This window comes from Equus przewalskii, chromosome 6 (assembly GCF_037783145.1).
Source record: "Equus przewalskii isolate Varuska chromosome 6, EquPr2, whole genome shotgun sequence".
NCBI classification, from domain to species: domain Eukaryota; kingdom Metazoa; phylum Chordata; class Mammalia; order Perissodactyla; family Equidae; genus Equus; species Equus przewalskii.
The window spans coordinates 26513872-26526961 of record NC_091836.1 but is presented as its reverse complement, the minus strand read 5'-3'; the positions used below and the strand labels follow the sequence as shown (position 1 = coordinate 26526961).

General features: G+C 44.8%; 1 protein-coding gene and 1 long non-coding RNA gene across 6 annotated transcripts in view; one reads left to right on the top strand and one right to left on the bottom strand.

The window, feature by feature from the left end:
- Positions 1 to 4771: 4771 nt before the first annotated feature.
- Positions 4772 to 9056, top strand: LOC139083860 (uncharacterized). The gene is made up of 2 exons (XR_011540884.1): positions 4772 to 5089; positions 8365 to 9056. It is a non-coding gene; the product is annotated as an uncharacterized lncRNA (long non-coding RNA).
- Positions 9057 to 10410: 1354 nt separating this feature from the next.
- The window catches only part of TMPRSS4 (transmembrane serine protease 4), a 34128-nt gene continuing 31448 nt past the window's right edge, over positions 10411 to 13090 (bottom strand). For all 5 annotated transcript variants that reach the window (XM_008513496.2, XM_070623226.1, XM_070623227.1 and 2 more), the window contains 3 exons: positions 12851 to 12993; positions 11410 to 11559; positions 10411 to 10973 (listed from right to left, as the gene is read on the bottom strand). In XM_008513496.2, the coding sequence (XP_008511718.1) occupies positions 10962 to 10973; positions 11410 to 11559; positions 12851 to 12993 (305 nt within the window). In that variant the 3' untranslated portion in view covers positions 10411 to 10961. The remainder of the gene's footprint in view (positions 10974 to 11409; positions 11560 to 12850; positions 12994 to 13090) is intronic.

Here is a 13090-nt window from a genome sequence, read left to right as displayed (position 1 = left end):
AAGAGGAAAAGCACAAAACAACTTACTGACTGGAGTATACGAGCACACTAAGCTCTGCCTGGCCGGTCCCTCCAGCTTGCTGTTCCAGGGGACAAGCTGTGTGGAGGGGAGGGGAGGGAGGAGGCTTACATTTATACCTCAGGAACGACTCTACCCATGCACATTTCATATTGTCCATCTTGAATTATTTGAGTGTAGGTTACCCCAGCACTCCTGCCTTCGGAGGAGAGTTTCCAGCCGCGGGGCATAAGGCCAGGCTGGGAAGGAATCAGGGAGATGTGTGAGTGCGTGTGTGTCTGCTTGTATTCTTGTACCTTGTCATATCACAATTTCTCACCATACTGCAGCCCTCTCTTCAGTGGATTCGCCTCAGACTGTCTTTCAAAGGGTTTTAAACACTAAGTACTCAAAAGATCTGGTTGAAAGACGCTTCTTCCTCTATCAAGGACCCGAGTGGGGCAGACATCCCTGAGGTTCCCCCACCTCAGCAGATGCCTCTGACAGCACCGCTTTCTAGCCCGCGGCTGTAGGAGCTCTGCTCTGTGCTCCCACTCTGAATGGACTCATCACCTGCATGGCCATGCCACCACTCACCGGTCTGCAGGTTCTGCTTGCTGCCTGGACCTCCTGCCACCTTCCCATCAGCTATACACCGGTTGCATATTGAGGTTTCCTGGTCCAAGTCTGTGTTTAGAACACTCTTGGAATGCTATGCCCTGAACTCGCAGTTACCCGGGTAAGGGTCAGTCCCAAGGCCTGGTTCGGTCCCCATCACTGCTCTGTGTCATTGCTACTTCCTTTCCCCGCTCAACGGTCATTATAACTACTAGACGACCAAATGTGTCAAAGCCAGATTAGGAACTGGGACTGTCCTGGGCAGACCTGGACACAGGGTCATCCTGTTAACCCCATGCTGGCTCAACCAGGACTAAAATATGCATAAATTAAGGGTCCTTAATTTGAGCTGGTGGTGGGCACATAGACCAGATGGACTTGAGGGGCTGTGTAACCTTGAAAATGAAGGTAGTGTACATATGTGTGTAGGGAACCTTCCCAAAGGGCCTGGTACAGAAGCTGGGAATTGTCCTCCACTCACTCTGTTGGTGTCAGGAAAGGATCTGGTCACACCCTCCTCCTCTGATCACATTAGAGGCCCCTCATTACATGCCCCCCAAGCCTGCTCTCCTCCCTCCGCTGCTTCCATAAGAGAGATGTGGGCTTTGCTGACCCCCCAAGGGCTTAAGTCATTGCTTCTAAAGGAACAGAAGTGGTTTCTTTAGAAAGACCATTGAGGCCTAATTTCCCTTCTTTTCTCCAAAGTTCAAATCCTGTCTTTGGCCGACTCTCCTTCCTCCTCTGCATTCAGTAACTCCCAGACTGGGTCCAGTTGACTCTCAGTGGAGAACGACCCTCTAACTCCTCACTTCCATCTTCGCAGGAGGTTGGGGCATCAGTGCTAATGCAGATATCAAACAGGAAGGCAATGTCACACGGCCGAGTGGCTCAGGGCATAAGGACGGATTTGATGACCTGTGGAGGTCGCCTCTGATTTCTCTGCCTCTCAAGACAAGCCTTGTCAGGGAATGAAAGCTTTCCCAGGTGGCAGGGGGCAGAGGTAGTATGGTGGAATGGACAGGGTCGTGGGCTCTGGAGTCAGATGGCCTGAGTGGGAATCCTGGGTCCAAGACTTATTATCTGTGTGACCTTGGACAAGCATCTAACCTCTCTGTTTCTCAATTTCCTCAAAACTTCCTGTAAAATGGGGGCTGAGAATACCAATCTGTATCTTGCAGCATGGAAGTAAGGATTAAACAAGTTAATGTGTGGAAAAGCACATTAAACAGCGTTGGGTACACAGTTAAGTACTATATAATATATAACAGTTTATGGCTAATAGTTTTAGCCACAATTATTATCCATTCAGGAAACATTTATTGAGTGCCTATCCTGAACTAGGTTCTCTGCTAGATGCTAGTGTCACTAAAATGGGCTAGATTTGGTCCCTACTATCAGGGAGCCTACAGTCTCTAGCGGGCTGAACCAGAAAACTTTTAACACAATACAAGTTTGCTTCTCACTTGTGGGTCCCATCCGGGTCTCCTGTTCAGACCACCTTCCAGATCTCGCTCAGAGGCCTAGCATCCTGCTCTGCGGCTCTGCCCTCTTCGAGGTCCTCGGAGTCCTCTCCATGCAGCTGGTGGATGAGGAAGGAGAAAATGAAGATGGTGGGTCGAATGTCTCGCGGGCCAGGCCTGGAAGAGGACCACATCATTCTGGCCATACGTGCCCCTATAGGGATGCTGGGAAATGTAGTTGCTGGGTGCCCAGGAGAAAAGGAAGTGTGTTTTGGTGAACACAGGGCAATCTGGGAGATGACAGGGGTTCAAGTAACTGCAAGTTCAGCTGTGGTTGAAGAGCAGAGGGTGTGGGGGGAGTGGAGATGAGGAGGCCCTAGGGCAGGGGGCAGGGCCCGGAGCGTGCAGGGCTTGTAGGCCATACGAGAAGGTTCCCATTTTATTTCATAGGCACTGGGGAGCCATCGGAAGATTTTAGCAGGGGAGACACAGGACTGAGTTGGAGAGGGCAAGACAGGAGACAGGAAGTATTGTGGGGCTTGACGTAGTTGTCTAGTCAAGAGACAAAGGCAGAGTGACAAGGTTGAGATAATTTAGGAAGGAGCATGCCACCTTGGGTGGGAGAGTAAATCCATTTCCTGTTACTCCGTCTTTGTCAGAAGAAATTCATGAAAACTTACATTCACATAAAAAAACCGTACAGAGATGTTTATAGAGGCTTATTTTGTACCCCAAACAAGAAAGGACCCACATGTCCTTCAACAGGTGGGCGGATGGGTGAACTGCTGTACCCCCACACAGTGGGAAACGCCTCAGTAATAAAAGTTCCATGTGCCCATCTCAACTGCGTTATGCGAAGTGAGAGAATTCAGACTCGAAAGGGTCCCTACTACACAGCTCCATTTATACGACATCCTGGAAAAAGCAAAACCATAGAGACAGGAGACCGATCAGTGGTTGCCATGGGCTGCAGGTGGGGGTGAGGAGGTTATAAAGGGCAAGGGAGACTTTTTGGGGGTGACGCAGCTGTGGTCGTGTGCTTGTACACAATTGTCGAAATTGGCAGAACTCTACACTAAAGACGGTGAATTTTATTGTATGTAAATGACATCTTAAAAAAATTACAAAAACATTAGATGGTCACTCTTCTGCTCAGAACTTTCCTGTTAGTATTACTCATTGCTGACAATAGCCCAGAAGCCCCTAATATTCTGACCCCCTTGACTCTGATTTCTTCTTTTTCTAACATTCTCCTTCTGCTGACTCATCGCACTCTAGTCTCACTGTTCGTTCTCCTTGCTGTTCCTCCAAACATCAGCTGCCTCCTGTCTCAAGATTTTTGCACATGCTGTTCCTCTCCTAGAATGCTTTTCCTGCAGATATCCACAAGATTGATTCTCTTATTTCAGTCAGGTCTCTGCTCAAATGCCATTGTCTCAGAGAAGATTTCCCTGGGATATCAACAATAAAACCTACCACCAGCTCCAACACTTTCTCCTTATCCTGCTTTTTCTTCTTCAAAGCACTCATCTCTAGCAGATATATGTTTGTTCACTTGTTTATTGCATGTCTTCTCTAACTAGGACATAAACTCGACGGGAGCAGGGGCTATGTCTATTCTCTGCAGGGGAATCTAGACTTTCCCCTCTTTCCTTGAAGGAGTGAGGTCCTCAGAGGCCTGGATCTCTAGAGATGTGTCTGGCCTGCCCAGAGGGAGGACAGCCCCTTGGGGGCCAGAATGGACGGTGAGGTCAGCAGTCTGGGCCCTTGGCCTGAAAGGCAGGACATCTTTAGATGACTTTCAGGTGGACCATGGGAGGGAGAGGATCCTGGCCCCTGGCTTCTTAAAATGTGGTCTGCGAACCAGCAGCAGGAGCATGACCGAGGAGCTTGGTAGAAATGCAGAATTCCAGGCCCCACCACAAATCTGCTGAGTCAGAATCTGCATTCTAACACTTCCAGCGATGGTGAGTGTCTGCCGAGAGAGGCTCTGTGTCGGTCCCGGTGAGGCCTCCTGCTCTCTCTGAGACTCCCTGGTGGAAGTGTTTTTCTGAGTGTAGCACGCAGAGGGAGGCCCAGCTCTGCACAAGTCCCGGTCCAGAAAGAGCACAAGCCCTCGAGGTTGGATGCTGAAAGTCACCCTACAACATTCCATGCATACATATACACATGAATATGAATATGTATGCCTCTATATGTATATGCTATATGTTATACTTTCATTATCATTCTATTTCAAGTAAATTTTTCTTTTTAACTTTTTCTTGAATTATTTAGAAGTGTTTTAAACAACATGTATGTATTTTATATTTTAAAAAGTATTGTTTGCTATTGCCTTATAACAACAGCATTTCAATCAGAGAGCTATTCTGTCTGATAGTCTTAGCTCAGCTTTCTTAGAAAACTTGTTTTCTAAGTTAAGCTTGCATCTTAACACTTTAGTATGAAGTTCAATCCCAGGGAAGCAAGAGGAAGGGGGGAAGGGGTATGAGGCAGGGAGAGAGAGAAAGCAAACGAGGTGATGGGTTACTGAGCTGACCACAGCTCCACAAGCGATGCAGCTGGTTGCTGAATCACAAGGGCAGTCTCTGGGGAACGAGGGCTTCTCTGCATAGTTCCATCTGGGGCAGAAGGATGAGTAATTTCTCTGTTGGCTCCTTTCTGTCTCTGGTCTTGCATTATTCAACATTTGTCCCATAGACGATAATTTCCATGTTTTGTTAGCCTTTCCAGGCAGCCCTGGGGAAGCCAGAGCTCTTTGGGGACAGGCTGTTCTCTCTGGGTGCTGGAGCTACTGTGGCTCCCACTGTGGTGGCTGCAATGAAGACCACCCAAGCCAGAGCCCGGCCCTGGCCCCAGGGGAGGTGGAGACGAGTGTGGTGTTGGGAGAAGAGATGATGGCCGTTGCCAGGGCTTTAGAACCAGGGAAATGAAAGGGACCAGAGCTGGATCCACTCAAGGCAGGAAGCCAGGCCAGTGACTACAGCCTAGAGGTGGAGGCATGGGGCATGCAGGTAAGGCTGAGTGGAAATTGATGGGAGCACAAAAACTGGGTCTGGTGGGTGCCCATACTATTTTGAAATGTGTTGAGACTTACCTTATGGACTAATATGTAGTCAATTTCTTACAAATGTGCATGAGAAGGATGCTTATTTTCTAAGTGTTGAGTACAAGTTTCGAATACGTCTATTAATCAAGCATGCTAATCATATTGCTTAATCTTCTATACTTTACTAATATTTTCCCTGCTTGAACTATCAGTAATTGAGAGAAGTGTGCTGAAATCTTCCTCTGCGATGGTGGGTTGATCAATTTCTCCTTGTAGTTCTATCAGTTTATGAGGCTATTTTATATGTGTTTATGTAAGTTTAAGAAAACTATTTACTGAGAAAAATTTCACATATACAGAAAAGTAGAAAGAATAGTAGACATCTATCACCTAGATTTCACTTTTGTTGACAATTTGCCATATTTGCTTCACTATCTTTTTTCCTGAATTAAGTTAACAACCTCGTGCCATTTTACCCCAAATACTTCTGTATGCATCTGTAAAAATTAAGGATATTTTTCCAAGTATAATATCATAATGAGATTAACAATTCCTTATTATCATCCAATACCCAGATCATATTCATGTTTCCCCAATTACCCCTTCGCCCAAATGTCTTTTACTGCTAATTTGTTCAATTCAGGATCCAGTCAAGGATTCATTTGGTTCTTACGTCTCTTTAGAGTGTTTCATGACATTGAGTCCTTAAAGAGATTTGGTCACTTGTGTGATAAATGTCCTACTTTCTGGATTTGTCTGTTAGCTTCCAAGTGGTGTTATTTAACTTGTTCTTCTAATGCTTATATTTCCTGTAAACTGGAAATCAGATGTAAAGGTTTAGGTTAAGATTTTTGATGAGATGCCCTTAGGTGAAGCAACATGAGGTGTACTTCATACTCCGTCGGGAAGGGCACGATATCTGGTCATTCCACTGTTAGCGGGTAGGGTGATGACAGCCTGATTTCTTGATTTGAAAGTTAGGTTTTCCTCTTGAGATTAGCAGGGGCTCTGTGGGGATGATGCTTGGGCATTATGCAAATATTCATTTCTCCATTAACCTTTCACTTAATGGTTTTAGCATCCATCGATGATTCTTGCCCGAGTCATATTTCACTAGAAGTTGCAAACAGTGATTTTATATCATTCATCTATATCCATCAGCTACATTTTTCTGTAAAGAAGAGCTTTCCCTCATCACCTTGAGCCATCCTGTTACCTGGAAGTAGATTTCTATGGCAAGGCAGAACAATGCTTAATATTTTTTCTCTTTAAATATCATTTCAGAGTAAGGATTTGGTGTGATAGCCAACTCCAGTGGTGACAAAGGGATTCTGTTTTTTCTTTTCTTTTTTCTTCTCTTTGTTTATAAGTTTTAACTTACTATATCTTCCTGGTGAATTGAACCTTTTATGATTATGTAGTAACTCTTTTTATCCTAAAGTCAGTTTTGTCTTTTTGTCCTAAGTCCCTATTTTAAAAAAATGTTATATAGCTTCCCTAGCTTAAATTTGGTTGAGTGCTTGCCTTCTATATCTTTTTTCATGTTTTTAGTTTTAATCATTCTGTAACCTAATGTTTTGGGTGTGTCCATTACAAGTAACATGTAGCTTGATTTATAGTTTTGTCCAATTTGACTATCTCCGTGTATTAGTAGGGGAGTTTAATGTTTATTGTGACTGTTGATACTCTTGTTTTCAGCATCCTATGTTGTACATTCTATTTGTTCCATTTCTTGTGCTTTCCCTCCTCTTAGCTCTCTTCCTCCTTCTTCTTTTGAGATTGCTTGACATTTTGTTGGTTTTATCTTAATCTATTTCTTGTTGTTGTTGCTTTGGAAGTTAAATGTTTTATTTCCATTCTTTTGGTGGTTACCCTTTTGACCACTTAGAATCCAGTACATACACTTTCTGTAACATAACTTTATTTATTGATCTTGCTAGGTTTTAAGGAGGTGAGGTCTTTCTCTATTTGCTTAGTTCTCTTCGCTCAGTAGCCTGATGGCTGATATCAGGGTCTCCTTTGCTCCCCTTTCCCCGGATGTTTTAATGACAATGGTTCTGGCACAGGGCATGTGCTCATTGACACCTAGGGGCTTTCTCACAATGAGATGAAAATATGCTGATCTGAAGATGACTGCATCAACACTGAAGGATACAACTGGGTTATGAAATGTTCATCATGCATAATTTTTTATGGTCACAGAGGATAAAGGATAACTTTAATCAATACTTAAACCCCGCTCTTGAACAATTAAAGAACTTTAGACTATTTTAACTCCAACTATCCCCTCCTGACTTACATGATATTGTTAGCCCATATTTTAATTAGATTTTTTATCAACCCACAAAATAGATCTTATTGTTATTTATGTTGACAGAATTTCTTTAGATTTATTTACATTTTTACCAATTGCTTCACTATTCCTTCTCACATCTTAGTTCTTCCTCATAGGGTCATTTCCCTTCTTCCTAAAGTACATTCTTTTTGTGTTTCTTTAGAGAAGATCTGTTGGTAGCAAACTCTCAGTTTCTGTTTTCCTAAAAGTGCCTTTATTCTTGAAAGATAGTTTTGTAGGGTTCACAATTCTTGATTGGCTGTTATTATCTTGATTGGCTGTTATTGAAGATATGATTCCACTGTCTTCTAGCTCCTTTACTGCTGTGGAGAAGTCTGCTGTTTGTATAATTGTGGTACCTTTGTGGTACCGTAGGCGGTCTGGATTTTCTCTCTAGCTGCTGTAAAGAGTTTCTTTTCATCTTTGGTGTTATGAAGCTTCACTGTAATGTGCCTAGGTGAGGATTTGCTTAACGTTTCCACCTTGGTTGTCTGGGTCTACACTATGGGGGCGCATGCTGTATCTGTGGATTCATGACTTTAATCAGTTCTGGATATTCTCAGCTGTTATCTCTTTGGATATTGTTTCTCTTTCATTCTTCCTATTCTCTCCCTCTGGGGCTCTACCTGGGTATGTTAGACCTTATCATCTAGCCTCCATTGCTCATAGCCTTGTTTTTATATTTTTAAATTTCCTTATCTCTTAGTAACTTACTAACTTCTTCAATCCATCTTCTAGTTCATTAATTCTCTCTTAACCTATGTCTTAAATACTATTTGCCCCAAACATTCCGTTTTTTATTTTAATAATTACAGGTTTTATTTCTAAGAGCTCTATATGGTTGTTCTTCAAATCTGCCTGTCATTTTTGCTTGATTATTAAAATATCCATCTTTTTTTAAACAGAAAACAAGTGTTGGTGAGGATGTGAAGAAATTGGAGCCCTTGTTCACAGTTGATGGGAATGTAAAATGATGCAGCCATTATAGAAAACAGCCAAAAATTAAAAATAAAATTACTGTATGACCCAACAATTCCACTTCTGGGTATCCACCCAAAAGAATTGAAAGCAGGATCTTGAACAGATATTTGTACACCCATGTTCATAGTGACATTATTCACAACGGCCAAAAGGTGGAAGCAACTGAAATGTCCATTGACAGATGAATGGATAAACAAAATGTGGTATAAACAATGGAATATTATGATACTTAAAAAGAAAGGAAATTCTGACACATGCTATGACACAAGTGAACCTTGAAGACACTATACTAGTGAAATAATCCAATCACAAAAAGGCAAATACTGTATGATTTCACTTATATAAGGTACCTAGAGTAGTCAAATTCATAGAGCCGGGAAGTGGAATGGTGGCTGCCAGAGGCTGGGGGCTGAGAGAAATGGGGGGTCATTGTTAATGGGTACAGAGTGCCATTTTGGCAGGGTGAAAATAATTCTGGAAATGAATGGTGGTGATGGTTGCACAAGAATGTGAATGTACTTAATACCAACTGTATACTTAAAAATGATGAAACTGGTAAATTTTATGTTATGTGTATTTTAACACAATTAAAAATAATTTAAAAATGTGGAAAAAATACTCATTTTTAATTTATTTAAAGATTTCATAAATCATTACCATATTGGTGGCCCTCTCGTGTGGTAGTTTACAGCATGAACTCTGGAGACAGAATGCTCATGTTCAACTTATCAATATGTGACCTCAGGCAAGGTATAAAGCTCAATGTGACTTAGTTTTTTTATCTGTAAGAGGGATAAGAACAGTACCTATCTCATAGGTTTGTGTGAGGATTAGATGAATCAGTACATGATGAAGCATTTAGAATTGTATCTGACACATAGAAATACTCTATTTATCTGCTAATTCTAACGTCTGAAGTCCTTGGCGTTTCATTTGCTATTTTGATGATTTCCATTCAAGGTAATTTTTTCTTTTTAAAAACGCGGCTGATCTTTGATTGTGAGCTCCCATTTGGAGGCTCTTTGTCAGGGAGTCCTGCGGCTCTGAATTCGGGGTGTTTTCCTCTTCCATTAGCTCTGCGTCCTGGGGGCACGTTTGCCCCTTCAGTCGTCTCTGCTTCCTGTGGGAGTCCCAGGTCCGGCTCTCTCCCTGCGGTGGGTCTGGGTTTAGTTCTGATCTCAGCCTTCAGGTAGGTCTTTGTCCCTAGGCCAACTCAAGATTTCAGTCAGCGCTTGCTCCCACATCTTCACCTTAGTTTCAGCTCATGATTTGAATGCTTTCATTTTATTTATTTGCCTTTGAGGGTTTCTATTATTTTCTAAGAACCTAGAAAGACATTAACAAGTGTATTTTATCTGGGATCTGCCTCCACTACAGGAAGAGGGTTCTCAGAATACCTGGGCCTCCACACAGCGGCCAGGGAAGTCCACAGGGCTTAATTCTCTGACCATTTGGAATGCAGGAACTCATTCATGCTTATATCGCTAGAACCCAGCTTGAGGACCACCTCATACTTGGCAGGTGATAAATGGCTTTTTTTTTTTTTTAAATAAATGACAGAAACTACACCCAAGGCTCTCTAGGTAGAATGCAGGACTTACAGGTGCAATATCTCTTTCCAGCTGCTTGGGGAGCCATGATTTAACGTCAGCCTTGAATGCCCGGATCATCTCCCCCCCAAGCCATAGGTTCTCTCGGCCCAGGCCTGATATCACAGGCAGGGAGGAAGGGGAGGAGGGCAATGGGAGACTGCCCTGTGTGGGAAGGAGACTTGCTCACCCGTGCTTCCCCAGTTTGCAGCTCGCTTTTGCCCCACTTAGCAGCTCTGGTCTCAATGTCTCCTTTTTCCTTTTCCTCCACTTTGAGAATCAATGGTATCCCCAGGATCTTTTCCTACCCAGGCCACAGAATAAAGAATAAAGTTCAGTAGCACTAGTTCAGTTCTTATCAAGCAGCCCAGTCAGCCTATGTCAAGACTTCACGCACCTGTTTAATGACAGTGGCCATAGAGGTAACAATAACAAAAGTAAGTAACAGTAATTGTGCCGACAGCAGGACAGTGCATTTTACATAACAACCAGTTTCTTGTCTGGGTAGGCTTGGGGATGGGTGGAGAAGGAGAGGGCTGCCTCAGACCCTTTCCTCCCTCCACTCCAGCCCTTTGTGGTCTGGGCTCTCACCAGAGAGTCTATTCCATTCAGTAGAGGGGGAGAGTTCCTTCTTGGCTTAGCAATGCCTTCTGAGACCTCTGCCCAGAGGCTAGTCAGTTCAGTGGGCTGGGTCTCTCTCCTTGGGATGCTGGGAGCACCAGGGGGTGGCTGAGCTGGGGCTGTTGACTTCTTCTTGGGTGCCTGTGGGCTGTGGGGTCTCTTATAGGAATGGAGGCCCTTTGCTGCGACAAGAAATGCTGAGCCTCTGGGCAGAGAGGTGTGCCCAAAGGGACTCTTGCTCGGTATCTGACTTCTGGGGGGTCCTCTAGGCAGTGAGGAAGCAGTTTCCCGCACTGCAGGGGGCAGCAGCATCATGGCTCAGCCTGGAATGAGAGACCGACAAAAAGAGAGTCAGATGATTTGAAATTGGACAAAGTGGTGATGTGTGCAAAATTCACCTTCCTTTTCTGAAGCTCTTTGCTCCTCTCTCTGCCCTCTCGGGAAGTCTCATAAGCCTTCTCACCCTCTTTCTTATCAGAGTCTGTTCTCTGGAAAGTATCTGGTAGTCTTATTCAGCCAGAGAACAGAGAATGGTAAAGCTGAGTGTTTCACTCCCTAAGGAGTTTGCATTTAAGGGGAATCTCTGATCTAAGGAATTTCACCTCTCCTGGTAGAATCCCAGGCACTCACTGGTAGGGAAAATTATTTGGGATGTAAAGGGTTGTCTCAGAGCCATTTAAATCAAACCCAGGGATGATTTGGTACCCTCAGGGGAGAGGAAGAGAGGGAGGCCACAACAGGCAGGGCAAACAGGCTCACCTTTCGGACGTTGTAGATCCAGTTGAGAAAGGCTGTGACCTTGGTGTATACTCCTGGGGTACCTGGGCCCCCACAGCCGTGGCCCCAGCTCACGATGCCCACCACTTGCCACTGGCCAGACTGATACATCAGGGGCCCACCACTGTCACCCTGTGAGAGGCCAGAACAGGGGCTGCTGGAGAGGGCAGGCAGGGGCGGGGTGGAGGAGGGGCTCCCCTTCCTCCTCTCCCTGCATTGGCCCGTCCCTTCTCCTGTGCTCCCCCAGCACTCTCTGCTGGTCTGCCCTCACCCCCTCTGCTCATGCTGTTCCTACAGCCTGGAATGCCCTTTCCTTTGGGGGCAAAAGCGTTCTGTCCGCATTCAAATAAGTTGCAGGCATGCTGTTAGACCTCTCTTGGAGATCCACAGCTCACATAGCAAATTAAGGGCTCTAAGGGGTTCTGTAGGAAGAAGCCTGGTGAACTCTTTTCAACCTAGTATTTCCCAAACTTATTTAACCACTTGTGGAGTGCCTACTTCATGCAAGGCACTGTTCTAGACAACTGGGATTCAATCAATGAAAAGAACAAAGATCCCTGCCCTCAAGGAGCTTAGAATCAAATGGAGAAGAGAGGGAATGAGAGAGAGAGAGAGAGAGAGAGAGAGAGAGAGGATAAGCAAGCAAATAAGACAGACAAGAAAATGTCAGATAGTGACAAGGGCACTTATTTAGTGTCCTTCTTACCAGCTCCTGTAGCCACCGAGGCTTCTTCTCTCACAACTCACTAACCATAGCCCAACTGTCTGTCTATGCATCCCCACCGCCACCGCTGTGAGCTCCCTGAGGGAAGACACTGTCCCAAAGCCCAGCATTTATCTGGCATTCAAGAGACGACTAAGAGATTCCTCTTGAGTGAAAGAATTTAATGACTGAGAATGTGGGTGGGAGTAGAGTTAGGGGTTTTAAGGAGAATGGCTTGGAAGATCCTCTGGGGGTGGGAGGAAGTGAGAACGTATTTAGGGATTGGTCAGTAGGGACAGGGTGAGAGGACATTGCACCAGGACTCATCTAGCATTAGATGCGTTTTCTCTAGTATAGCTGAACAGCTTAAGGACAGTTACAGAGAAAACAGACCCGGGGTTCTTGCCCTCAAGGAATTCTTACTCCAATAGATGATGGGAAGCAGGGGCGGGTGGGGAGGGTAACATCATCTTTGTATGTGAAATATACATTTGAAATCTTTCTGCTTGTCTCCATCCATCCATCCATCCATCGATCCTTATATCTTTATCTGACTATAATCCTTCCTTCCCTCCTTCTCGCCCTTCCTCCCTTCATCACACATGGAATGCCTTCCAAATGCCAGACTTCATGTGGGACATTCAGTCTTTAGACTTTCATCTCTCTCTAGGACCCACATCCCTATGCATAGCATTCCCTCATGATCCTTGGAGGCCTCACCTGGCAGGTGTCCACACCGCCCTCCATGATGCCTGCACACAGCATCTCCTCGGTAACTTCCCCCTGGTACGCATCCTCGGCGTTGCATCGAGCGCTGTCAATCACCTGGACTGACGCCTGCAGCAGCGTGTCAGACATCTTCCCTGAGAGGTTGAAAACACACTCACATTCCCAGTCTTGCCTTCTACCCCCAGCCCAGGATAATTCTCTGGGTTGCCAGGCACCTTGGTGCTTGGACCT